We start from the raw sequence: 26,801 nt of genomic DNA, 5'->3' as shown, positions 1-26,801 counted from the left end.
GACAGTTAAACACATAAAAAAATCATTGGTCATTTGAGAAATGCAAATCAAAACCATGATGAAATATTATATACACTTATCAGAATGGTTTCAATAAAAAATAATGATACCACCAAGTGCTGGTGAGAATGAAGAAACTATATTTCTCATCCATTGCTTCTTGGAATATATGATGGTATAGCTACTCTGGAAATCAGCCTGGAAGTTTTATATAAAACTAAACACTAATGTGACTGAAAATTTGCACTGTTGGGCCTTAATCCCACGTAAATGAACTCATGTATGTTTCTTCAAAAACTTGTACATCAATATTAATGACAGCTTTATTTCTTCTTTTGTAAATATTAGTTTATTTGTTTGAAAGTTACAGAGTTGTAAGAATACCAATTAATGTTACCATATTAAGTCTACATATTCTTTATTTTCTTTTTTAAACTTCATTTATTTAATTGAAAGATTAGAGAGAGAAACACAGAAGAGAGGTCCTCTTTCTGCTGGTTCACTCACCAAATGGCCACAACGGCCAGGGATGGGCCAGGCCAATGTCAGGAGCCAGTGGAGCAGTCGGGAAAGGAACCGGAGTCCACATGGGATGCCAGCATTGCAGGCTGTGGCTCTACCAGCTGCAGCACAGTGCTGTCCCCCTGCAGATTACTATACCTAGTCTCACGCCTTAGGAATGGGACTCACAGTCCTAAGTATAAGAAGTAAATTTTAATGAACATTTGGGGCCAGTTCTGTGGTGTGGCAGGTTAAGCTGCCGCCTGCAACATTGGCATTCCATATGGGTGTCAGTTTGAGTCCTGGCTGCTCCAAGTCCAATCCAGCTCCCTGCTAATGGCCTGGGAAAGCAGCAGAGGATGGCGTAAGTGCTTGGGCTTCTGTACCCTTGTGGGAGACCCGGAAAAAGCTCCTGGCTCCTGGTCTTGGATCAGCTCAGCTGTGGCCTTTGCAGCCAGTTGGGGAGTGAACTAACATGAAAAATCTCTCTCTTTTTCTCTGTCTGTGTAACTGTCTTTCCAATAAATAAATAAATAGAATTTATAAAAGTATTGAGCATTTGTAAACATCCCATTTTTACAGATGACATTGAGACTTGGGATTGTAAAATAGCTTGTTAAATATTGGACATGGTAAGAATAAGTAGTAACTTGAAACTGTTTCTATTCATAAAAATTTTTCTTTCTAGTTCATTATTGCTAATTTCCTAGGAGGAATAGTGTTGGAGAAAATTCCATAAACTTATATTTTGTTAGTATTAAAAAAATCAAAGTTAGAATGGAAGGTGATGATTAGCTTGCCTTTAATAATTTTTGCTGCATGAGTAGAGAAGATAGTACTATCAGGCTAAGCACATTCCTTCATTAGGAAAAGCCAAGTGTCTTTTAAGATTTTGAGTCTGTATCTGTATCCAAATGAGGGCAGATAACAGTAGGCCTCTCTGAACCTTGCAATATCCAGATTGTTTTTTTGTTAGATATATTTTTGTCTAGTTCACCTTTTTCATATTCTACACTTGTAAGATAGGCCAATCAAAGATATCCTTGGGAGACATATCTTTCACAGTAAGGACCTTAATGACTGGAAAGTATTTGGAATTTACTTTCTGTACTGAAGTTGAATGGAGAAACTTCCCTTAATATAGATGTTCTAAGATGATTATAGGGTAGTAGGTTAACTCATTTCACTTTTTTTTTTTTTTTAAGATTTATTTATTTATTTGAAAGAGTTACACAGAGAGAGAAGGAAAGGCAGAGAGAGATTCTTCCATCCGCTGGTTCACTCCCCAGATGGCCTCAGCAGGCAGAGCTGCGGTGATCCTAAGCCAGGAGCCAGGAGCTTCTTCCGGGTCTCCCACGTAGGTGCAGGGGCCCAAGGACTTGGGCTGTCTTCTGCTGCTATCCCAGGCCATAGCAGAGAGCTGGATTGTAAGAGGAGTAGCTGGGACTCAAACCAGCATCCATATGGGATGCTAGCACTTCTGGCCAGGGGTTTAACGCACTGCACCACAGCATTGGCCCCAACAATTTTATGATTCTTAATAACTTTACCACCTAATTCTCTTTTCTTGTGGACTACTTAAGAGATTTCATTCTGATTTCATTTCATTTTTTTGCTGTAGGATGGATAGAATGACAGAAGATGCTCTTCGTTTGAATCTGTTGAAGCGGAGCTTGGACCCAGCAGATGAACGAGATGATGTCCTGGCAAAGAGACTCAAAATGGAAGGGCATGAGGCCATGGAACGTCTAAAAATGTTGGCACTGCTCAAAAGGAAGGATTTGGCAAATCTTGAAGTGCCACATGAGTTACCCACCAAACAGGATAGCAGTGGTGTCAAGGGCTATGAAGAGAAACTCAATGGGAATCTCAGGCCTCATGGAGACAGCAGGACTGCTGGGAGGCCAGGGAAAGAAAACATCAACGATGAGCCTGTGGATATGAGTGCTCGACGGAGGTATGGCTCAGTTCAGTTGCCTCTGGGGTTAGAGTTATCTCACAAAGTAAGCCTGTGGAAATGGAATGAATTCCAATGAGAGGAGAGTGTTTTTCATTCTAAAGCTTCTTAGAAGATTTCTCTGTGTCTGACTTGACTGTGAATTCCTCTTACTTCTAAATGAAACTTGATGCTTCAAAATAATGTAGTATACAAAGAGTTATAGGATTTTTTTCCATTTTATTTAAAAGGCAGAGTGATAGAAAAGAAGAGACACAGAGAAAGAGTTCTTCCATCCACTGGTTCACTCCCCAAATTCCCACAACAGCCAGGTCTGTGCTAGGCTAAAGCCAGGAGAAGGAACTCAGTCTGGGTTTCCCACATGGGTGGCAGGGACCCAAGCATTTGAAGCCAACATGGGCTGTCTCCCAGGGTGCACATTAGCAAGAAACTAGATTGGAAGCTGAGGAGCCAGGACTTGAGCCAAGCACTCTAGTGTGATTGATGCAGGTGTCCCAAGCGTTGGCTTAAGCCACTGCACCAAATGCCTGCCTTGAGAATCACAGTTCCTAACCTTAAGATAAAATGGTCAGGGGCCTGTGCTGTGGCACAGTGGGTTAAAGCCCCAGCCTGCAGCACTGGCATCCCATATGGGTGCCAGTTCAAATCCCAGCTGCTCCACTTCCGATCCAGCTCCCTGCTAATATGCCTGGGAAAGCAGTAGAAGATGACCCAAGTCCTTGTGCCTCTGTACCCATGTGGAAGAAAGAAGCTCCTGACTCCTGGCTTTGGATAAGCTCAGCTCCAACTGTTGTGGCCATCTGGGGAGTGAACCAGCAGATGGAAGACCTCTTTCTCTCTGTCTTTGAAATGAATAAAATAAGTCTGTTTTTTTTTTTTTTTTTTTTAAGATAAAATGGTCATTCCTGGATGACCATTGGAAGTAAATTAATATATGAGCTGGATGAAGCTGCCTCCTGCAGTGCCAGCATCTGATCTGGGCACCAGTTTGTGTCCCAGCTGCTCAACTTCAATTCCAGCTCCCTGCTAATGGCTTGGGGAAAGGAGTGGAAGACAGCCCAAGTGTTTGGGGTCTCTGCTTCCCACATGGGAGACCAGGATGAAGCTCCTGGCTCCTGGCTTCAGCCTGGCCGAGCACTGACTGTTATAGCCATCTGGGGTGTGAACCGATGAGTGGGTTCTTTCTCTCTCTGTGTCTGTCTGATTCTTTCTCTGTAACTCTTTCAAGCTAAAAGTCTCTTTTTAAGTAATAAATTAATATATACCTTCACACTGATTTTAAAGCCATGCTTTTGAGGTGAGGGGTGGAGGGTAAGTCTTGTCTTTAGCTCATTCCAGGAGTTTTATGATCTGTTTATTGTGGAGTCCCAGTTTTTGCTACATCAAAAAGGATGGGCCTGGCTTTTCTTGTTTCTAAGGGAATTAGTTTTATGTGTTAAGTCTTTACATTCTTGCCTTATCTATTCCACTTCCCTCAACCCCCACAGATATATAAACATTTATTTATGACTTAAACTCATTCATTTTCTCTTTCACACATGTACACACAGAACATGTCTTCACTTTTTTTCTTGTGTCTATCAAAATTGAGTAACTTGAATCTATGGAGCACACAACACACTGTACGGAAGTACATGGAATAGGCTGAAGACCAAATCAGGCTGGGCATTGAATCAACCCAGGTTTTTTGTTTTTGGTAGTGGTTTTTGTTTAAGATTTATTTGAAAGGCAAGTTACAGAGAAAGATTGGGAAAGACAGAGAAAGAGATCCTCTCTATGCTGGTTTATACCCCAAATGGTTGCCAAGGCCAGGGCTGGCTAAGCTGAAGCCAGGAGACAGGAACCAGGAACTTTATCCAGGTATCCCACCTGGGTTGCAGGGCCCCAGGTACTTGGGCCATCTCCCAATGCCTTCCCAGGCACATTTGCAGGGAGCTGGATCAGAAACCAGTGCCCATATGGGATTCCAGCATCATAGGCAATGGCTTAACCCACTGTGCCGCAGCATCCTCCACAATGTCATCCCCACTAACCCTAGTTTATTTGAAAGGCGGAGTTACAGAGAGAGAACGAGAATGTGTGTGAGATCTTCATATACTGGTTCACTCCAAAAAGCTGCAGTGGCCAGACCTGGGCTGCTCTGAACCTAGGAGCCAGGAGCTTCTTCTGAGTCTCCTATGTGATGCAGGAGCCATCCTCCACTGCTTTCCAGTAATATGAGGGAGCTGGATTGGAAGCAGAGCAGCTGGGAATTGAACCTGCGCCCATATGGAATGCTGGCTGGTGACTTTGCCCACTACGCCACAGCACTGGCCCCCACTAGCCCTAGTTTTAAGAATATCCAGATGGAGGCCAGCATTGTGGAGCAGTTTCCAGTTAAGGCAGTGCCTGCAATGCTGAAATTTCATATGGGCACTGGTTCAAGTGCCAACTGTTCTGCTTCTGGGAAAACAGCAGAAGATGGTCCAAGTATGTGGACCCCCACCACCCTGTAGGAGACCCAGATAGAGTTCCAGGCCGCTGGCCTCATCCTGGCCCAGCCCTTGGCTGTTGCCAGCATTGGGGAATGTGACCTGTAGGTGGAAGATCTCTCTTCTCTTTTTTCTTCCTACCCTCTTCCTCCATTTCTCTGTCTCTCTGTCTCTGTCACTTTGCCGTTCAAATAAAGAAAAAAAATTACGGAATAATAAAATATTTTAAAAAAGAGAAATGAACAAAATATAGAATCCCAGGAAGGAAAACCATGGTTCCTTCCTTCCTCCCTTCCTCCCTCCCTCCCTCCCTTTCTCCCTTTCTTGCTTCCTTTCTCCCTTCTTTTCTCCCTTCCTTCCTTTCTCCCTTCCTTTCTTTCTTCCTTTCTTTCTTTCTTTCTCTTTGTTTATTTCTCTTTCTTTCTTCATCTCTTTCTTTTCTCTCTTTCTTTCTCTCTCTCTCTCTCTCTCTTTCTGCCTGCCTGCCTTCCTGCCTTTCTTCTTTTTTCACAGGCAGAGTGGACAGTGAGAGAGACAGAGAGAAAGGTCTTCCTTCCTTTGCTGTTGGTTCAACCCCCAGTGGCCACTGCGGTCTCCCATGCGGGTTCAGGGCCCAAGCACTTGGGCCATCCTCCACTGCACTCCCGGGCCACAGCAGAGAGCTGGACAGGAAGAGGAGCAACTGGGACAGAATCCGGTGCCCCGACCGGGACTAAAACCCCGTGTGCCGGCACTGCAGGTGGAGGATTAGCCTATTGAGCCGTGTCGCCGGCCCCCATGGTTTTTTTAATAGGATTAAAAGATAGGTAAAAGGACTGGTGCTGTGGCATGGTGGATTGACATCTACCTGCATCACCAGCATCCCATGTAGGCACTGGTTCGAGTCCTGGCTGCTTGGGCCCCTGTACCCACGGGGGAGACCAGGGGAGGATTCTGGCTCCTGGCTTTGGATCCTCCCAGCTCCAGCCCTTGCAGCTAGTTGCGGGGTGGGGGAGGGGAATGTGAGGGGTACCAACGGATAGAAGACCTTTCTCGCCTGTCTCTTCCTCTCTCTCTTTGTAACTCTGCCTCTCAAATAAAAACTCTTTAGGCCGGCGCCGCGGCTCACTAGGCTAATCCTCCGCCTTGCGGCGCCGGCACACCGGGTTCTAGTCCCGGTCGGGGCACCGATCCTATCCCGGTTGCCCCTCTTCCAGGCCAGCTCTCTGCTGTGGCCAGGGAGTGCAGTGGAGGATGGCCCAAGTGCTTGGGCCCTGCACCCCATGGGAGACCAGGATAAGCACCTGGCTCCTGCCATCAGATCAGTGCGGTGCGCCGGCCGCAGCGCGCTACCGCGGCGGCCATTGGAGGGTGAACCAACGGCAAAAGGAAGCCCTTTCTCTCTGTCTCTCTCTCACTGTCCACTCTGCCTGTCCAAAAAAAAAAAAAAAAAAAAAAAAACTCTTTAAAAAGAAAATGCATAAAATGAAAGCATAAGGATGGAAGAGTTCTTCACAAGTAGCCATATTGCCTAAACATCTTATTTTGCTTTCATTTAGGAAAGTTATGGTATCTATGAAATAAAGTATGTGTGAAACCAATACTATTTTTATTTTCAAATGCTAGAGATACAACAGCAGTTTTTGTGTTTAGTTATTTTTACTACCGGGATGAAAATAAGGAAAATCTGCCAGACTGAGTCACAACTTTCAGCAGCAAGTTGGACTTTAATAATATTAAGAACCCCAGATACTGCAAATCATGTGTGTTTGGGAAAGGAGCATAGCAGTTTCTTTCCTTGAATGTTTAACACATGAAGACAGGGTCTCTGTTGTGTTGTTTTGTTTTTGGAGGAATAAGACTTGATTTGGGCTTTGTGTTACCTGTACTTTGTGTTACCTGTACTGTCTTTGTGTTACCTGTACTGTCTTTGTGTTACCTGTACTGTCTTTCTAATATGGATCTGATTATATCTGAGAATATCAGTTTGTGTCTCAGATAAGATTTCCTGATAATGTCACACAATTCCAGAATCTTTTATCCAGAAATGTCTCTGCATATCTTGGTTCTTGGGAGTCCTAATAGATTTGAGCAATAAAATAATTACTTACCTTAGAAATAATCTTTTATATTTTAAAGGCAGATCGAGAGAGGTAGAAACACACCCAGAATGGCAAAAACAACCAGATACAGTCCACGCTAAAACCATGTTGAGCTGCCATCTGTGGTGCTGGCTCACATATTAGAATCTGGTTTGTGTCCCAGCTGCTCTACTTCTGTTCCAGCTCCCTGCTGATGTACCTGGAAGATGGCCCCCAAGTGCTTAGGCCCCTGCTACCCAATGGGAGACCCAGATAGAGTTCATGCTCTTGGCTCTTGTGCGTATTTGGGGTGTGAACCAGCAGATGGACGATCTCTTTCTCTGTCTTTTCCTGTCTGCCTCTTGCTCTCGCTTTGCCCTTCAAATACGTGTTTTAAAAAGGAAAAGAAAAACTAGAACTCCAACGTGAGATGCAAGAAGCAGCAGCTTAAGCCATTGAATCACAAGACCCACATCTCTGTTTCTCTGCCTCTCAAGTTGAAAAATAACACACAGAGTGGGCCAGTGTTGTGCAGTGGGTTAAGCCTGCAGCACCAAAATCCCATATGGACGCTGGTTTGAGTCCTGGCTGCTCCAGTTGCAATCCAGCTCCCTGCTAATGTGCTTGGGAAAGTAGCAGAGGATGGCTCAAATATCTGGGTCCTTGTACCCATGTGAGAGGCTCTGGAAGAATCTCTTGGTTTTGGCCGGGCCTGGCTGTGGTCATTGTGACTGGGGAGTGAGCCAGGATGGAAGATATCTCTCTCTGTCTCTCTTTCTCTATAACTCTGTCTTTCAAATAAATAAATAGATCTTTAAAAAGAGAGAGAAACACACAGGAGAGGGACAGGCCTCGTGTCTTAAGACCTTAATGGTTCCTGTGTCGCATTCCTAAGTGCCTGGGTCCAATAACTGGCTCCATCTTCTGACTCCAGTTTCCTGCTAATGCAGTCAGCAGTACTGACTCAGGAACCAGGTTGCTGCCGCTCAACATGAGAGACCTAGATTGAGTTCTAGCTCCAGTCTGACCCAGCCTGCTCATTGCATTTGGGGAGTAAACCAGTAGATAGGAGTGTCCATTCAGTTTGTCTGTGTTTCTTCTTGGCCCTCTTTCTCCCCACCTCAAATATGGGGAGAATCTTCTAAAAGTTATGAATCTAGCCAGGACCAGAGTGAGTGATATGCATTGAGAAATCAAGTAGAGGCCTGTGCCGCGGCTCAACAGGCTAATCCTCCGCGTTGCAGCGCTGGCACACCGGGTTCTAGTCCCGGTCGGGGCACTGGATTCTGTCCCGGTTGCCCCTCTTCCAGGCCAGCTCTCTGCTGTGGCCCAGGAGTGCAGTGGAGGATGGCCCAAGTGCTTGGGCCCTGCACCCCATGGGAGACCAGGAGGAAGCACCTGGCTCCTGCCTTCGGATCAGCGCGGTGCGCTGGCCGCAGCAGCCATTGGGGGTTGAACCAACGGCAAAGGAAGACCTTTCTCTCTCTCTCTCTCTCTCTCTCTCTCTCACTCTCACTCTCACTGTCCACGCTGCCTGTCAAAAAAAAAAAAATTAAAATAAAAAAGAGAGAAATCAAGTAGAGAATGGGAAATTTTCCAGATCTCAAAATTGTTCATGCATGTTAACATTAGGGATGAAGGGGATAAAGAAATTAGAAATGTTAAGTATGTCGCACACAGAAAATATAAACAGTTTTTTCAAGCCTGACCTAAATAGGGTTCCAAGAACTTTGAGTTTGAGAATGAAAGAAACTTTTCTCCCTCTAGTGGCCCCTTTTCGTATAATTCTATGTTCTCAGTTTGCTGTGTCCATAACCAACAAGGTAATATAGCCATCCATACAAATTTGTTAGTTCACAAGCCATTCTCCTCACTTTGACCCCCTATTCTATCAGCTATGTTTAGTTTCTTTTAGTAATTCCAGTTGACCCACTGAGGTATTGAATGCTTGTCCCATCGGGGATGTCTTTTCCAGGGATGTCTTGTTCAGAAGACATCCATGTCCCATGCAGGTGGTGTGGTACAGGTTAAACTGCCACTTGGGACACAATATGCATCACATATATTGGCCTCTGCATCCGATGCAGCTTCCAGCTAATGTGCACCCTAAGGGCAGCATATGATGGGTCAAGTACTTGGGTCTCTGCCATCTGTGTGGGTGACCAGGATGGAGTTCTGACTCCTGGTTTTGTCCTAGGTCATCCATTTGGACAATTTGGAGAGTGAATCAGCAGATGGAAGATAACCTGTTAGCTCTGCCTTTCACATAATTAAGAATGACAGACTTTAAAAAAAAAATCCTGTCCCAACAGTATCTGAGACAGTAAGCTTTGAGAAATAGTGGAGAGGCTCTCATGACTAATGATCTATGAATGTAATGTGTTTAAATAAGCCTAAAAACTCATTGCCCTAGAACCATGTACTCCTGACAACAGGGACAATCTCAAGAAAAGTGGGAACTAGTAAGATATCTTTGAAATCAGAGATTAAATAGAAAGTACAATCAATGGTTTGAGAATACAAGGCAGTTAGTTTCCGGTGGTTTGGTTTTTTTTTTTTTTTTTTTTTTGACAGAGTCAGAGACAAATAAAAAGGTCTTCTTTCCATTGGTTCACCCTCTAAATGGCCACTATGGCTGGAGCTACGCCGATCCGAAGCTAGGAGCCAGGTGCTTCCTCCTGGTCTCCCATCCAGGTGCCCAAGCACTTGGGTCATCCTCCACTGCCTTCTTGGGCCACAGCAGAGCTGGACTGGAAGAGGAAAACCAGAACTAGAAACTGGCATCCATATGGGATGCCAGCGCTGTAGGCGGAGGATTAACCAAGTGAGCCACAGCACCGACCCCATTTTTTTTTTTTATTCCAGTGTTTTTATTAGTTAACTCTTAAACATTGAGTGCCATTTTTCATTATCTGCAGAAAGAAACCTAGCCCTCAGAAAGACCAAAACAAATTTTACAGAATAAATAGGTTTAGTAATAAGTAATTTCTAGGTGCCAGTTTTGTAGCATAGCAGGTTATACCATATGGGTCTCAGTTCAAGTCCTGGCTGTTCCACTTCCGATCCAGCTCCTTGCTAATGTGCCTGGGAAAGCAGTAGAGGATGACCCAAGTGCATAGGCCACTGCACCCACGTGGGAGACCTGAAAAAAGCTCCTGGATCCTGGATCCAGCCTTGCCCAGCCCTGGCCATTGTGTCCATCTAGGATTCTCTCTCTTTCCTTCTGTGTCTGTAACTCTGTCTTAAAAAGAAACAGTAATTTCTAGATAGTTTCTTTCTGGCAAATAGGTGCAAGTTCCCTATGTTTAATTATCCAGGTTCAGTCCTCCTTCAAAAGTCTGTACTTGGTACTTTTTTTTTTTCCAGGCCTTCTTTTGCCGGTTATTTAGTTTGGCGGGATAGACTTTCATTGAGGTTCATATAACCGCCTTTCTTGTAAATCCTCGTACGGCCGGGACCATGTTACGATCTGTACCTAGGATAAATGATTAGGTTCTACTGCTTTTGCCCTTCTTCCCCCAAAAGCTAGCCATTTCTTTCTTGAGCTTCCATGGAACTAATGACAGTTTAACAATGAATAATGAGTTACAGAAAAAACATTTTAGAATATTTATCAAAATCTGAGGGATGGGGATGGCATAGTGGGTAAGGTTGCCACCTGCAACACTGACATTGCATATGGGCACCAGTTCAAGTCCCAGCTGCTCCACTTCCATTCCAACTCCCTGCTAATGGCCTAGGAAAAACACTGGCCCAAGCAAAACCTGGAAGAAGATCCTGACTTTCACCTGAGCTTTTGCAGCCATCTGGGGAATGAACCAGCAAATGGAAAATCTCTTGTCTCTTCCTCTCTCTCTCTGTAACTCTTTCAAATGAATAAATAAATCTTTAAAAAAAAAAAAAAAATCTGTGTAAGGGGCAATTGGTGATTGGCACAGTGGTTAAGATGCCTCTTGTGCCAGCACTGTGGCTCACTAGGCTAATCCTCCCCCTGTGGCGCCGGCACACCGGGTTCTAGTCCCGGTTGGGGCACCGGGTTCTGTCCTGGTTGCTCCCCCTCTAGTCCAGCTCTCTACTGTGGCCCAGGAGGGCAGTGGAGGATGGCCCAAGTGCTTGGGCCCTGCACCTGCATGGGAGACCAGGAGAAGCACCTGGCTCCTGGCTTCGGATCAGCATGATGCGCTGGCCATAGCAGCCATTTGGAGGGTGAACCAACGGAAGGAAGACTTTTCTCTGTCTGTCTGTCTGTCTCTCTCTCTCTCTCTCTCTAACTCTGCCTGTCAGGAAAAAAAAAAAAAAAAAAAAAAAGTCTAAGATGCCACTTGTGACCCCTGTATCCCATATCAGGAGTTCTTTGGTTTGAGTCCTGACTCCGTTTCCAGTTCCTGCTGATGCGCAGTCGATGGCTCAAGTACTTGAGTCCTTGCAGCCCATATGGGAGATCCCGATTGAGTTCTTGGTCCTGGCATTGGCCTGACCCAGCCCCAGCTGCTGTTGCAGGCATTTATGGAATAAACCAATGAATGGGAAGATCCCTGTTGCTTTACATTCAAACAAATAATTTTGTCCCAGAGGGCACAGGGACAAAGATATAAAGATAATGACTGGCTTTAAGATAGAAACAAGAGGGTGCCAGTGCTGTGGCTTAGTAGGCTAAGCCTCCACCTCCAGCGCTGGCATCCTACATGTTCACCAGTTCAAGTCCCAGCTATTCCTCTTCTGATCCAGCTCTCTGTCTGGGAAAGCAGAAGAAGACGTGCTTCTTTCTTGGGCCTCTGCACCCGTGTTGGGAGTGAACCAGTGGATGGGAGACCTTTCTCTGTCTCTCTTTTCTCTGTAACTCTTAATAAATAAATAAAAATCTTAAAAAAAAAAAAGAAACAAATAAGTGTTCTTATCATACAGAGTTTATGTTTTGAATTTATATTTATTTACTTGAAAGGCAGAGAAAGAAAGATCTTCCAATCCACTAGTTCACTCCCCAGCCATTGCGGTCAATTGAGGAGTGAACAAGCAGACTTTCAAATAAATAATAAATAAGTCTTTAAAAATTTTTTTTTCTACTTGGAAAGAAGAAATTCAGAGGAATTTAGGTCTGTTCTGCTTCACCCTTAACTCTTAGGATAAAGACACCACAATGGAAATAATAGCAAAATCTCAGAATATTTAACGTCTAAATTCCTTAGAAGTAAGGACACTGTGGTATAGCAGGATCCATTGTTGGGGGCACCTGCATTCCATGTTGGAGTGCCTGGGATTTAGTCCTGCCTCAGCCTTCCTGAATGAGGTTTCTGTTAATGTGCTTGGGAGGCAGCAGGTGATAGCTTAAGACCTGAGTCCCTGGAGCTGGCACTGTGGCACAGCAGGCTGGCTTCTGCAGTGGCTGGAGCTGCACCAGTCTGAAGCCAGGAAGGAGCCAGGAGATTCTTCCAGATCTTTCACATGGGTGCAGGGGCCCAAGAACTTGGGCCATCTTCTGCTGCTTTCCTAGGCCATAGCAGAGAGCTGGATCGGAAGTGGAGCAGCTGGGACTCAAACCGATGCCCATAAGGGATGCCGGCATTGCAGGTGGTGGCTTTACCTGCTATGCCATAGCACCGGCCTTGAAAAAAAATTTTTTTAAAGATTTATTTTATTTATTTATTTGAAAGAGTTACACAGAGAGAGGAGAGGCAGAAAGAGAGAGAGAGAGGTCTTCCCTTCGATGGTTCACTCCCCAGTTGGCCACAACGGCTGGAGCTGCGCTGATCCGAAGCCAGGAGCCAGGAGCTGCTTCTGGGTCTCCCACGCGAGTGCAGGGGCCCAAGGACTTGGACCGTCTTCCACTGCTTTCCCAGGCCATAGCAGAGGGCTGGATCAGAAGTGGAGCAGTAGGATCTTGAACTGGTGCCTATATGGGATGCCAGTGCTTCAGGCCAGGGCATTAACCCACTGTGCCACAGCGCTGGCCCCTGAAAAAAATTCTTTAACATTTTTATGAACCTCACTGTTGGAAATACCTTAATTTTTCCTTTTCTCATTTAGTGAGCCTGATCGAGGAAGGCTAACTCCATCTCCAGATATCATTGTTTTGTCTGACAATGAGGCTTCCAGTCCTCGTTCTAGCTCCCGAATGGAAGAAAGACTTAAAGCAGCCAACCTAGAGATGTTTAAGGTAAGAAGATTGAATGTTCTCTCTTCATTTCATACTACTTCTGTTTCTTTTAATTCTGTAAGAATCTTTATTCTGGTTGGTTATTGAGTGTTTACTTTTTTATCCAAATAACTACCTATTTATAAACTCTTTACAGTGACTTTCAGTTTCATGGATGTACTCTTTTAGAAGGAACTCTTAGAGAACGTAGTTTGAAAAAGCATATATAAACAAGTATACTTAATGTAATTTATATTTGGAAAATGAAAAATTTATAATTCAGGTCACATAAAGTAAACACTTGGCTGGAAGGATGCTCTCTACATTCTATCCAGAGTCTTACACTATGGAGAGACTCCTAAGGTTAGCTAGGGGAAATGGCTTTAAATATTTAGAAAAGAAAACAGTGTCTCCCTGTGGTCATTTAGTGCCTACTGAATGTTCAGACACTGTACCACTCCCCAGAGATAACAAAGATAATCCTGTCATCACTTCTGCTTTTGTATGGATGCTGAAGGTTTCAAGCCTAACAAGTAAGTATCAGCCCTTGCAGGAAGGGATTCTGGATACCTGTTGCCATCACTGAAGTCTCCTTGTTTCCTTAGGGGAAAGGCATTGAGGAACGGCAGCAGCTCATCAAGCAGCTGCGAGATGAGCTACGATTGGAAGAAGCCCGACTGGTGCTATTAAAGAAACTGAGACAGAGTCAGCTACAGAAAGAGAATGTAGTCCAGAAGGTAATATACCCTAGAAACAAGGGACTAGGCCGGTGCCGTGGCTTAACAGGCTAATCCTCCGCCTTGCGGCGCCGGCACACCAGGTTCTAGTCCCGGTCGGGGCGCCGGATTCTATCCCAGTTGCCCCTCTTCCAGGCCAGCTCTCTGCTATGGCCCGGGAGTGCAGTGGAGGATGGCCCAAGTGCTTGGGCCCTGCACCCGCATGGGAAACCAGGAGAAGCACCTGGCTCCTGGCTTCAGATCAGCGAGATGCGCTGGCCGCAGCGGCCATTGGAGGGTGAACCAACGGCAAAAAGGAAGACCTTTCTCTCTGTCTCTCTCTCACTATCCACTCTGCCTGTCAAAAAAAAAAAAAAGAAAAGAAAAAGAAAAAGAAAAAAAGAAACAAGGGACTAGAGGAAAGAAAGAAAAGATCGTTTGAGAATGGGCTGCCCAGCCTGGCTCATTCTTCTCTGTATGTAGCTTTTATTAGTCTCTAGAAGCAGTGATTTCTTTTCTGTCTTTAGACTTTAATCATGAAAATCTTGATTCCATTTTTCTCATTTTTTCCTCCTGGTGAACAGGAGCTTCACATTGACAAGGAATTTTAAAGTCTAGAAATGTACCCAAGTCCCACCTGTAATTGGTGGCCTTTTTCACAGTCTCATTTTCTCTTCCCTCTCCCAGACTCCAGTTGTACAGAATGCAGCATCTATTGTTCAGCCATCTCCTGCCCATGTGGGACAACAGGGCTTATCCAAGCTTCCCTCCCGGCCTGGGGCCCAAGGGGTTGAACCTCAGAATTTGAGAACATTACAGGTATGTGACCCACAGTAGGATCATAGTGTTGAAGGGCCCAGTCTATTCACTCTCTGTTTTAGGGCTTTTCTGGTGGTGATGGAAGAATCTGGCCATGATATGGGGTGTTACCACTACAGACAGTCCTGTTGATCCTTTATGGCATAACTGAGTCTGCAGTAGAAGGGTGAACAGCCTGGGTCTGCCACTCTCATTTTTCTTCTCTAGGAAAGGTTACCAGCTTCTCTAGAGAAGGGTTTGATCATTTTTAAACTCTCTAATCATACAAAACTAGAGAGTTCTTACCAAAAAAGCCAGGAATTTCTTACAAATCAGGGTATACAGTGGTGGTCAATTTCCATAGATCATTAGATGAAATTACCAAACCTGACTATGTTACTCCTGTGTTTCTATTCAGCTACATATGTTTTAGGCAGTGTTCTCTCCTTTTGCATTTTGTGAGGCTTTATTACCACCTGTGACTAGTTTTTTCTCTTCCCCTTCAGGGTCATAGTGTCATCCGTTCAGCAACCAATACCACCCTCCCACACATGTTGATGTCTCAGCGTGTTATTGCACCAAACCCAGCCCAGCTACAGGGTCAGCGGGGCCCACCTAAGCCTGGCCTTGTACGCACCACAACACCCAACATGAATCCTGCCATCAATTACCAACCAGTAAGAGAGTTATGATGTGGAAATAGAAATTGTTTATTTGCTTTTCTTTTGAAGTGCCCATAATTTTAAAATTTCTGTACATAGAGAGATTCTATGACAAGGGTAATGTGATTGGAGGTTGAATTGAACATTCCCAAAAGTGGAAGCTTTGAGGAATTACATGTGAATATTAGTGGGGAGAGAGAATATATAGCAGAGTAGCCATAGCTAATATATTCTAGCAACACAGAGAAGGATCTAGAAGATGCATGACAGAAAGCATCCCCAGTCTTTTATTTTTCTCTTAACAGATCTTTTGCAGTGAATAAGTTGCTCACTTCCTATCTTGGGAAAGTTAAGTAGTCCAAATTAGGATCGGATAGAGTCCTCTGCCAAGAATGCATGTGTCGGTCCTATCTCCCATATACCAGCCATCACTGATAACTATTCTCAATCTATTTTAGCAGTCAAGTTCTTCTGTTCCCTGTCAGCGCACAACATCCTCTGCCATCTACATGAACCTTGCTTCCCATATTCAGCCAGGGACCGTGAACAGAGTGTCTTCACCACTTCCAAGCCCTAGCGCCATGACTGATGCTGCCAACTCACAGGCTGCAGCCAAACTGGCTCTTCGCAAACAGCTGGAAAAGACACTCCTGGAGATCCCACCCCCAAAACCTCCTGCTCCCTTGCTTCACTTCCTGCCTAGTGCAGCCAATAGTGAGTTCATCTACATGGTGGGCTTGGAAGAAGTCGTACAGAGTGTCATTGACAGCCAAGGTAAGATATTTCTTCTAATCAGTCTCCTTATCTAAGCAATAGGTTGTCAAGCCTGATTAACTTAAGCAGAGTATCAGTGTACTGTGCAATATTAAATAATTTATTTTTACTATTGTGAAACTGCTACCCATCTCTTATTTACAGGCTGTTGGGGGAACAATATATCGGAAGAACTTTTTTGTATGTGTGTATCTTAGGCTTCATATTTCTATTGTGGGGACAGTGTTGTTAAGCCACAGTGTGTTAAGCCACTGCTTATAGTGCTGGAATCCCATATCAGAGCACCAGTTCAAATCTGAGTTGCTCTGCTTCTGATCCAGCTCTCTGCTAGTATACCTGGGAACATAGCAGAGGATGGCCCAAGTGCTTGTGCCCCTGCCACTGATGGTGGGAGATCTGGAAGAAGTTCCAGGCTCCTGGCTTCGGCCTGGCCCAGCCCCAGTCATTGTAGCCATTTTGGTGAATGAACTAGCAGATGGATAATCTCTCTCTCTCTCTCTCTCTCTCTCTGTCTCTGTCTCTGTCTCTGTCTCTATCACTCTGCTTTTAAAATAAATAAATCTTGAAAAATTGTATATATATTGTTTTATTGTTTATTTTATGTATCTTACATATTTTTTACGGTACATTTCTCTTAAATGGTGCCTAATGTGATACATATATAATTTGATGGTTAGAAGTTGTTTTTAATATCAGTATTTGGCATTGTAGTGAATTACCATAATTGATCCCTGCCTTTTGAACATTTGTAGTTGAGAAAATACACATATTGACATAGATAACTAAGTATGGCCACATAAAAGCCATAAAATATCACTGAGCCAGACTATAGAGTTTTTTGTTTTTTGTTTTTTGTTTTTTTTTTTGTTTGAGTTAGAGAGACAGAAAGAAAGGTCTTCCTTCTCCAAAGGGTTGTTATGGCTGGAGCGCTGCGCCAATCCGAAGCCAGGAGCCAGGTGCTTCCTCCTGGTCTCCCGTGTGGGTGCAGGGCCCAAGCACTTGGGCCATCGTCCACTGCCTTCCCAGGCCACAGTAGAGAGCTGGACTGGAAGAGGAGCAACCGGGACAGAATCCAGCGCCCCAACCGGGACTAGAACCCGGGGTGCCGATGCTGCAGATGGAGGTAGTAAGCCTAGTAAGCCTTGGTGCCAGCCCAGACTATAGAGTTTTAACACTATATAGTCTGAACTTAGAGAAGTTGTTAAATTTTCCAAACTACAGACTTGTGAGAACATCTTACAGGCAAGGAAAGCCCCTAGAGGACTCAGTATTGGCTATAAACAGATCACAAGGTGACTAATTCAGACACTGATAACTAAAATCATAAATGTATGTATCAGGGATAAGGCTAGTCTAGAGTCAGGAGTTGTGAAGCAGTGAAAGGATTGCCTGAGTTCCATGGAGTCCTTTGACTCTGAATTGACAACAGTATTTTCTTCTCAAGGTGATAAAGTAGAAAATCAGAAAACATGGATTCTTTTTCCCAGCTCTTGTCATTTAGGAGTTATTTTGTTTCATGGACCGTTTCCTCATTTGTAAGGAAAGATGGTACTGTCTGAAGTCCTTAAAGTGATGTTGTTAAAATGAAATGAAATTTTTGTTTTATTGAAAGTATTTTATGAATTGTAGGGTATTTTTGTAGAGTCCTCTCTTAAGTCAACAGAACAGACTCCTGGAAAGGTGCTGTTTGATGGGAAGACAGGAGATGTGATGCCATTGTGTTCTTTCTGTTGGCATCTAGGCAAAAGCTGTGCCTCACTTCTGCGGGTCGAACCCTTTGTGTGTGCCCAGTGCCGTACAGATTTCACCCCTCACTGGAAGCAAGAAAAGAATGGTAAGATTCTGTGCGAGCAGTGTATGACCTCCAACCAGAAGAAGGCCCTAAAAGCTGAACACACCAACCGACTGAAAAATGCTTTTGTTAAAGCCCTTCAGCAGGAACAGGTAAGAATTCTGACTTCTGCTCAGCAGCCAGTTGTACAGTTTGTTTTTTTTTTTTTTCTTTTTCTAAGATTTATTTATTTACTTAAAAGTCAGAATTACACAGAGAGGAGAAGCAGAGAGAGAAAGGGGGTGGGGGGGGAGGTCTTCCATACACTGGTTCACTCCCCGGATGGCCGCAATGGCTGGAGCCAGGAGGAGTTTTTCATGTTACCTACACAGACTTGTGGACCTCGGAGCCTAGGTTCCTTTTTCTCTTTATCATTCTGTATTTCCTACTTCGATTTGACTATTTTTGATTAGGTAGGAGCATAGTAACATGGGTGAGGTTTAGGAAAAGGGACAAAAGTCTTGAGACTAGTAGCTTTTCCATCGCACTAAAGAAATCCCTCTTTTTTTAGCCTCATTTTGTCCTCAAACCATGGATTTTGGTGGGAGGAATTTATATTTGGAATAGCAATCTGAGGGAAGCGAATGTCTGGAGTCCATATCTGACAAAGGAAAGTGTGTACTATAAAGTAGCCCATTGAAGAATATTGGTGCTGGATAGAGTATGTGACCATCTGTAGTAGCTACAGAAGATCTTGAAGAGTGGAAAATGTGTTAGGAAATTCACATTCCCACTTTGTTACCAGTTAGACTTCTTGGAGTAGCATCTTGAATCTTCTGGAAAATAGATAGGCAAGGATCAAAAATCACTCATAATTCACAAGCTTTAATTACATTAGTAAGCTCATTGCTCCTACACAGCTTCCTCCAGCCAGCCTGTGAGAGCTTGCTTTCCTGAACAGAAAACAGAATCCTTTAATCAGTAAAGCAAGTTGGCTGCTTGTACCTGAAAATCTCAGGACAGCCACCCCCACCAATCTCTTGCCTTTTCTATATCCCCCAAACTAGCTGGCAACATTAGAGATAAGAAGACATCTAGGTTTTCTGGTTAAGAAATGGAGTACTTGGGGCCAGCACTGTGGCGCAGTAGGTTAATCCTCTGCCTGTGGTGCCAGCATCCCATATGGGTCCCAGTTCTAGTCCCAGCTGCCCCTCTTCCAATCCAGCTCTCTGCTATGGCCTGGGAAAGCAGTAGAAGATGGACCAAGTGTTTGGGCCCCTGCACCCTCATGGGAGACCAGGAAGAAGCTCCTGGCTCCTGGCTTCGGATCAGCGCAGCTCCAGCCATTGGAGCCATCTGGGGAGTGAACCAACAGAAGGAAAACCGTTCTTTCTGTCTCTCCCTCTCACTCTCTGTATCTCTGTCAAATAAATAAATAAATAATTTAAAAAAAAAAAAAAAGAAATGGGGTACTGTCCTTCCAAACTGATGTGATGACTCCCAACAGGAAATTGAACAGCGATTACAGCAGCAGGCAGCCCTCTCCCCCACTACGGCTCCAGCTGTGTCCAGTGTCAGTAAACAAGAGACCATCATGAGACATCATACACTTCGACAGGTGAGGAACTATTTCCCTAATCCTGATTTCTCTCAAGGGCTCGTCACCCATGTATTCCAGTTTGGCCTGCCTCCTATGGGAAATCATACCACTCTTCTTTCCATCTTGGCAAAGTTACATCATTTGTCTCCATTGTTGCAGGCTCCACAGCCCCAGAGCAGCCTCCAGCGTGGCATACCCACATCTGCCCGCTCTATGCTTTCAAATTTTGCACAGGCACCCCAGTTGTCTGTGCCAGGTGGCCTCCTTGGTATGCCAGGTAAGGATTTGAGAACTTTTCTTGGGGGTCAGCTGGTTATTCAGAGTTCTTAAACAGCCCCTTTAGGTGAATTATTCCATCCTTTGCTTTTGGGCATACTTCTTATTAGCATGTCTGCTAAATTCATATTTCATATCAGTTATATTGCAATAGGATTTTGGTGGCAAAAACAGCATAGATCTCTACCATTATAAATTTAGCATCTCATGTGCTTGTCACGTCTAATGGACATGCAGTTACTGATTTCTTTTGGCCAGGATAGCAGAGTCAGGAATCTTGTTTGAGTGCTCCAAGAATGCTTCATAATCAGTGGGCCAAAGCAGATTCAGTGATTCCATATCTTTGTTTGATCATTTCCCTGTCACCACTGTGTCCTATACCGTCAGGACTATGTATGTCATTTCTGGTAGGATTGCATTTTCAGGAAGAGTTTGCCTAAAGCTTGGGAGGAGGAAGGAGTAATTGCCAAAATAAAGCTTGCTAAATCTGGACAGGTGCAAGTAACTCCTAATGTTGCCTCCCCATCTCCAAACAGTCCCAAGGTAGTGCAGAACAGAATGTCATTCCTCCTTTAATGCAGCCCCTCCACTTTTGTCTCCTGGATCTAGGTGTCAACATTGCGTATTTGAACACTGGCATCGGAGGACACAAAGCCCCCAGTCTGGCAGACCGACAGCGTGAATACCTTTTAGACATGATCCCTCCCCGGTCTATATCGCAGTCCATCAGTGGGCAGAAATAACGCCTGTTCCACTTGTCCTGCCCCAACCTTGAATCCTTTGCCCCTTGAATCCTCTCCCATGCCCCCAACTTCCGTCGCATGCAGTGCCTGTACTGGTGCCTACCATACACGGAAAGCAAAACAGAAAAACAGAAGACAAAAGATAGAAATCAACAACACACGCCCTGCCCCGCCACCTCCCCTTTACTTCACACTGCTGCGATCTGTCCTGCCACTCTGTCTTCTCGCTCTGGTTTTCTTTAACAGTGAAGTGGATCTTTGCCTCTGGTGGAGGTCAGATGAGGTCCTGGGGAGAATCTAAGCCCTCTGACGTGTGTTTCTAAAGTCTGTTTTATGCTGTAATTATTATCATTTTTAATGATGTTGTGTGTCTTCCCTTTGTTCAGTGGACGGTTAAACTTTCCCCCCCAATCTTTTTCTTTCCTTTCTGCGTACCAGTCTTTCTTTTTTTATTATTATTATTATTATTTTTTTTTTTTTGTAAACACAGACAACATTCAGTGAAATGATAGGAACATTGCAGAGTGCAGCAGGTCCCCAGCTGCCAAGCAGGATGTGAGTGGGAATGGCAGAGGCAGAAGTTTTGAATGCACTTAACCCGAGTCAGGGCAGGGGCGGCATCAGAGGAATGGCCAGCGGTGGGTGTGTTGGGGCTAGACTGTTTGGGAGGCAGTGTTTAGAATTGAAGTTGGGCTCTAAGAATGAGGGGAAAGAGCCTGGAAGGAGAAGCTTTAAAACTCCCCCACTCTGGAATTTACCCATGGAGGAGGGGGAGAAAGAGAAATAATGGTAAGCATGATGGTGAGCCAAGGAGGACCGAGACCTGGTTCTGGCCTTCTGGATCCTGGGGTATAAGTTGGTTTCTGACCCCATTGGGACATGGAAGTCTATTCCAGGCCAACTAGCCCAAAATTATTTCATCTTATTTTATTTGTAAAATTCTCCCCCACCCCACCCCCTTTTTAAAATCCTGATCTTCCCCCTCTAACCACAGCTCCATCTATAATATAGAGGAATGGCTGTTGCCACGTTGACTTTGCTGGGTGTCCTAGAAGTTGGAATGGGTATGAGTGAGTCAGGTGACAAAAGGAGGACCTAGACTTAGAAGGAGGAAGAAGGGATTTTTCCCCCAGCAGTTGAGAGGCTCACAGGTGTCTGCCCCTCCACTTCCTGAGAGCCAGGAAGCAAGGGTGAGAGCATCCAGTCAGGTCGGAGTCGCGCCCTGGCACTGCTGCACAGCTGCAGGACCGGCTCAGAGCCAGGCTGCTCAGATCAGAACCAGCTCTGGATCTCTGCGAGACAAGTCATTCTCCTTCCCCCCAGAATTCTAGTAATTTTGCTTTGTTTTATTTTTATTTTTTTCTTAAGCGCTACTAATATAGAGAATGAATTGAATTGTGCAATGTTGCTATTCTGGTGATTGGGGAGATTAGCATCCCATTTGCCCACGCTGTGAGGGAAGAGGGAGGGGACGGGGCTGTTTGAGGCAAGAGAAGCCCCTGGAGTGAGGGCTTCTGCTCTCCTCATGGCTGCCTCTGCCTGCCCCCCAGCTCCAGAAGCTGCGGGAGGTGCCGGGGGTGGTGGTAGAGGTCTGAGGAGGATTTCAGTACTTTGCCCTTGAAAAGCCACCTAAGGAAGTTCCCTCATTTTTATTTTTAAAAATTAAATAATTTTTTAAAGTAAGAAGGCACTTTTAAAATTAACACACACCCAAACTGCACATCTTCCCCATAAAACTTGGGGGTGGGGTGGGAGAAAGAGCTGAAATCGGGCTCAGTTTCCCACTTTGGCCTCTACTCTCTGCACCCCAGTGCCACTGTGGGTGATTGTACTGGCCCTACGGGCCTTCCTGGCTTTTTTTCTTTCCTCCCTTCCCCAAAATTCATTGAGCACTTAATTAAGGAGCAGAGATGCAGCTAGTGTCTGGGCTCCCCACGCGGTGAAATGATCTGGAAGCGAGACACTAGACAGGTAGTGGTCGGGTCGTTTCAAGTATTTTTCTGGGGAATGTGGTACCCCTGACTGTAAGTGGTGGGAGAGGGAGGGGGGTTAATGGAACTGGGTCTGGGATTATTTTAAAATTATATATATATATATAAAGATATATTCTTACATCTTTTCTTTGCCCTCTGTGCTTTGAAAGCACTGGATAAGAGCATTTGGTTTTGCTTTTCTCTCTTCCACAAAATTGGAAGTGTGTGGGGGTTTTTGTGTGGTTTTTTTTTTTTTTTTTTTTCCTTAATGTTTTTTACAAGTCATCTTGCCTTTTGGCATGTCCTTTTAGCCTCCCCCCCAACCCTCCCCCCCATGATGAAGTGCCATTTCTGTTACATCTCCCCCTCCCCCAGCTCAGAGGTGCTCAGAGGTACAAGGTACCTACGTTTGTCAGTTGAGATTAAAAGTAAGGAACAGAGAATGTGCAATACCGTCTGGCTGGGGGCTGTCCCTGCCCTGAGCTGAGTCCCTTCCCTGGGAGCCAGGCCACCTTGGAGTGGGGTTTGGAAGTACAGTGTGTAGAGATGGGGGGAGAGAAGGGAAAGGAAAGCCCATAGTCCAGCCCCACTTGGGTGCTGCGGCCATCTGGGAGAGGGTGGGTCTTCCCTGGTTTGAGTCCCCTCAGGGTCAGTTACATGAAAGCTGCTTGTTGACTAGTATAGCTCGGTGACCCTTTGCTCAATTGCTGAGGTTTGATTTCTTCCCCTTCTTCTCCCAGTGTCCCTACCCTTCCCAGGGATTAGCATGGGGGTGAGGTTGTCTTAATCATGGTGAAGTATTAGCCTTCCACCTCCTCCCTCCCCTCCGTCTCCTTGTCCATCCGATTTCTCAGTTCTCTGCTTTTTCACCACTGATGACCTTGTCTCCCTCCAAGCCTCATTATTGGAACCCATCCCCAGGCCTTGGGCCTTCCAGACACTAAGCCTGGTGCCCAAGGATAGGAGGAAAGACCCTCCCCCACCCCAGCCCTGGGCTCTGAAGCTCAGCGTATTGATAGAATGCGGATCCCACTGATCCTGCCTGGATTCCTCCACCTCCAGGCACTGAAGTCATTTATGGACAGTGTCTTACTCCCTCGAAACATGGGACGGGGTGGATTAGTAGTAAGGCTTGGGGAAGCCTGGGAGACAGAGGTCTTTATTTGTCAGTTTTATTTCGTCATTTGACCACAGCATCTGGATTCCCTTCATCCCTGGAATAAGTATTTTTCCCACATTTTTGGATATATGTATGGTAGACAATTTTTTTTAAGACACAGAGATAAATGTTTTCCTGCTTTGGTTACCTTTCCTTTCCCCTTTAAAAGGAGTTAGCTATAGAACTGCTTTGTAAAGATGCTTCTTGATATTTTACTTTTGTTCCTTTTCCCCAGCCATTCCTTTTTCTCCCCGATCCTCCAGAAGGCATAACCCTTCTCTCCACACACCCCACCCCCACCCCACCCTAGGCTCCCTTCCCTTCCATCAAGACCTTCATTAGCTTATGATATTTGCTGCCGAGATGTTATAACAAGGACTCATTCGTGTATATAAGCTATTTCTTGATCCATTTAAAAGGAATTGTACATTGTGTAGAAAAAAAAAAAAAAACCTGAAAAAGAGAAAAAAAAGCCCTAGCCATGGATATTGTGAAACTGTGTTACGTCATTTTGTAATGTGCCCGTTTGTGTATGATCCGTGCAAAAGGGTTTCTGGGGAAGGGGAGGGGGTAGGGAGGCAGGGCTGTGGAGGGTGGGTAGGGGAGTGGGCCGGGCCCAGCACACTGAGACTGGCAGCTGCTCCAACCCCACCCCTCCTTAGAGATGCCACCTCCCCCACCACCCACCCCTAATTTGTGCCTTGCCTCCCCACCCTGGAGTAGTCCCTCCGGGTCACCAGCACTGCCTTGGCAGAGCCCACTCCCTACCCCAACCTGCCCACCCTCCCTACTCCCCAGCATTAGATTGATACTGTGGGGAAGTGCTGGGGGTTGGGAGGTAGCCGAGGAATGGGGCAGTTCCCGGGGGCATCGAAACCAAGTATTATGAATTGTAATTGTATTTGCACTGTTTTTTTTTTTCCCTCTGATTGCATCAGCATATATACAATATACCTATATAACAAAATTCAGTGTCAAGCTTTCTTATGCAAGGGATTAACCCTACCCCACCCCTCCCCACCCCCTGAGAAGAAAGAACCTGATCTCATGGACCTTTTGAGAGTGGATTGTCAGGGGACAATGGAAAGGGTTTTTAATTAGACATCCTCAGGGGTCTTACCAGGTGAGAGCCACACATATCTGCAGTTTTAGGCCAGGTCTACTGAGGGGAAGCTGGGCTTCTGTGCTTGCCAGGGTGGCCAGTCCAGGGCCGTAGAGAGAAGCACTCACGCAAAGGGCAGCGAGGGGCATAGTCCGGAGACCAGGGCTCTCCTATGGACCTGCCTGACATGTGGCCTTTTTGGTAGGTAGATTTCTGGGCCTCAGTGTTTACCTGTGAGGTGAGAGTGAAGTCATCCGGCCACCAGATTGAAAGTTTGTGCTTCCTCTCTACCCACCAAAAAAAAAAAAAAGCGAAGAAAATGTGGCACTGAAAACCAAGGAGGAAATTAAAGTGACAGGTGTTGAAGTGATTCTGTGTGGGTGATGCCCTTGGAGAGCTGCCTGCTCCCTTGTGTTCACCTAGATATGGGAGAGGCAGCTCCCGTGAGTGATGTCTAAAACATCACTTAGACTGGTGATAAAACATCCGCCCTTAAGTTTCTAGTTCTCTAAAAACGGGGACCAGGCCTCAAGGCCGACCTCACAACCAACCATAGAGCCCTTAAGGGTGTTGACCAATGAATGTCCCAGGTCGGTGGTCTAGTTACTTAGTCCCCTTGTGAGCTCCAGGAAGTGAAACGTCCCTGTCATCTGGGTGACAGAAGAGCTCAGAGCCCACATCTTGCCGTCTCGTCTCAGATCTCTGAACCCCCAGCAGGCAGCTGTTCCGCAGCCTGTCTCAGGAGCCCAGTTCCCCCCAGCCTGGGCTAACTGCTCCCACTCTGTAGGTTGGCTGGCAAGGCCTGGAGAGGACGCAGGATGGTGGGTGAGGCCTTGGCGAAGGTGGAAGGGTAGATTGGGGTTGGGGGGTGGGGGAGCAGGGAGGTGGGATGGGGACTGGCCTTCCCTGTATAGGGTGGGTGGGAGGGGAACAAGACCCTTTTGCACAACTCTCTTAAGTTTCCTTTATTTTTTTTAACTCATTCTAATTTTCTGCATTGTGTTTGGGAAATAAAATGAAAAAACTAAGACCAATAGAAACTGGTTTTCAAAAAGGCAAATACACTCCCATCTGTTTCAGACGCTGCTGAGCGTTTCGGCAGTGACAGATTCAAATAATAAGCTAATTTTTGGAGAAAGGATTAAAAGAAAAAACTTTGTAATATTTATCACTTGCAAGCTATGTTTAATAAAGAAAGGAATGGTTTCTAAACTTTCCTGTGGCTTGTGTTTTAATCATGGTGGCAGTCTGGTGGGAGATGTTTAGGGGTAACAGGTAACCTGTGGGCGGTACTTCCTGCAGTCCACCCCTGGGGTCTACCGTGGATGTGTACTGCTGTGTTCCCTCCACCTCTGGCTGAATCCAGGGTTCTGGAAGCCACTGACTGCTTTGGTTCCATGGTGATACAGGGGAAGTGGGCTGAGTGTCCATTCCGTCCCAGGGAGAGCTGTGGCCCTGCTGGCCCTGGTCCTCCTCAGCACCCTGCTCCAGTCTAGAAGAGTCCTTGGTGGCGTGCTGGGTTCTCCGTGGAGGGACCCGAGAGCAGCAGGGACTCAAACGCTGCTCTGCTCTGCCCTTAGCAAGTGAACTGCAGAAGACGGTTCCTTAACTGGCGGCAGCGTGCCCTGACAGACCTGGAGCTGCCAGCTCGCCACCTGGTCACTCCCTCCCCCAGGTTTTCTTTTCAACCCAGAGCATTAGCACAGCCCACGGGTGGGCTGGTTGGTTTTTTATTTCTCCAGGCCCAACCAGAGGAAAGGATGTCATTCCCTCAGGACTTTGAAGATTGGGGTTATTCTTAGCCCCCAGGGCCCTGCCACCTTTCTCCCTAGGGGGAGTGCGGTGCACCTGGTGCAGAAGGGGCCATCACGAGGCATGGTGCAGCTTTGCTGAAGTCTTGTCATTGGCACGGAGCAGACAAGGTGCAGGGTGCCCTGAGCCCCGGCTTTCCTCACAACGCCAGACACCGCAGGAGGGAGAGCTTGGTGGAGGGAGTGCCTGCGGCTTTGGCTTGCGGGCCTGACAGCTGGAGGAGGAACTGCAGGGCGCTGGGTGGCACAGGCAAACAGGGAATAGAGAGGGGAGGGTCCCCCACAGCCTCTCTG

At 45.8% G+C, this 26,801-nt stretch overlaps 1 protein-coding gene across 4 annotated transcripts in view; it reads left to right on the top strand.

Annotated features, from left to right (window-relative positions):
* The window catches only part of GATAD2B (GATA zinc finger domain containing 2B), a 104,454-nt gene extending 79,420 nt beyond the window's left edge, over positions 1 to 25,034 (top strand). For 3 of the 4 annotated variants that reach the window (XM_062192294.1, XM_062192295.1, XM_062192296.1), the window contains 10 exons: positions 2,123 to 2,458; positions 13,014 to 13,143; positions 13,728 to 13,859; positions 14,526 to 14,657; positions 15,143 to 15,313; positions 15,757 to 16,072; positions 17,814 to 18,016; positions 19,351 to 19,461; positions 19,603 to 19,720; positions 20,329 to 25,034. In XM_062192294.1, the coding sequence (XP_062048278.1) occupies positions 2,124 to 2,458; positions 13,014 to 13,143; positions 13,728 to 13,859; positions 14,526 to 14,657; positions 15,143 to 15,313; positions 15,757 to 16,072; positions 17,814 to 18,016; positions 19,351 to 19,461; positions 19,603 to 19,720; positions 20,329 to 20,462 (1,782 nt within the window). In that variant the 5' untranslated portion in view covers position 2,123 and the 3' untranslated portion in view covers positions 20,463 to 25,034. The remainder of the gene's footprint in view (positions 1 to 2,122; positions 2,459 to 13,013; positions 13,144 to 13,727; positions 13,860 to 14,525; positions 14,658 to 15,142; positions 15,314 to 15,756; positions 16,073 to 17,813; positions 18,017 to 19,350; positions 19,462 to 19,602; positions 19,721 to 20,328) is intronic. The other variant, XM_062192293.1, reaches the window with a different exon arrangement.
* Positions 25,035 to 26,801: the final 1,767 nt, after the last annotated feature.

This window comes from Lepus europaeus, chromosome 5 (assembly GCF_033115175.1).
Source record: "Lepus europaeus isolate LE1 chromosome 5, mLepTim1.pri, whole genome shotgun sequence".
Lineage (NCBI taxonomy): Eukaryota > Metazoa > Chordata > Mammalia > Lagomorpha > Leporidae > Lepus > Lepus europaeus.
The sequence above is the reverse complement of the archived record's forward strand: the minus strand, read 5'-3'. Positions and strand labels throughout refer to the sequence as shown.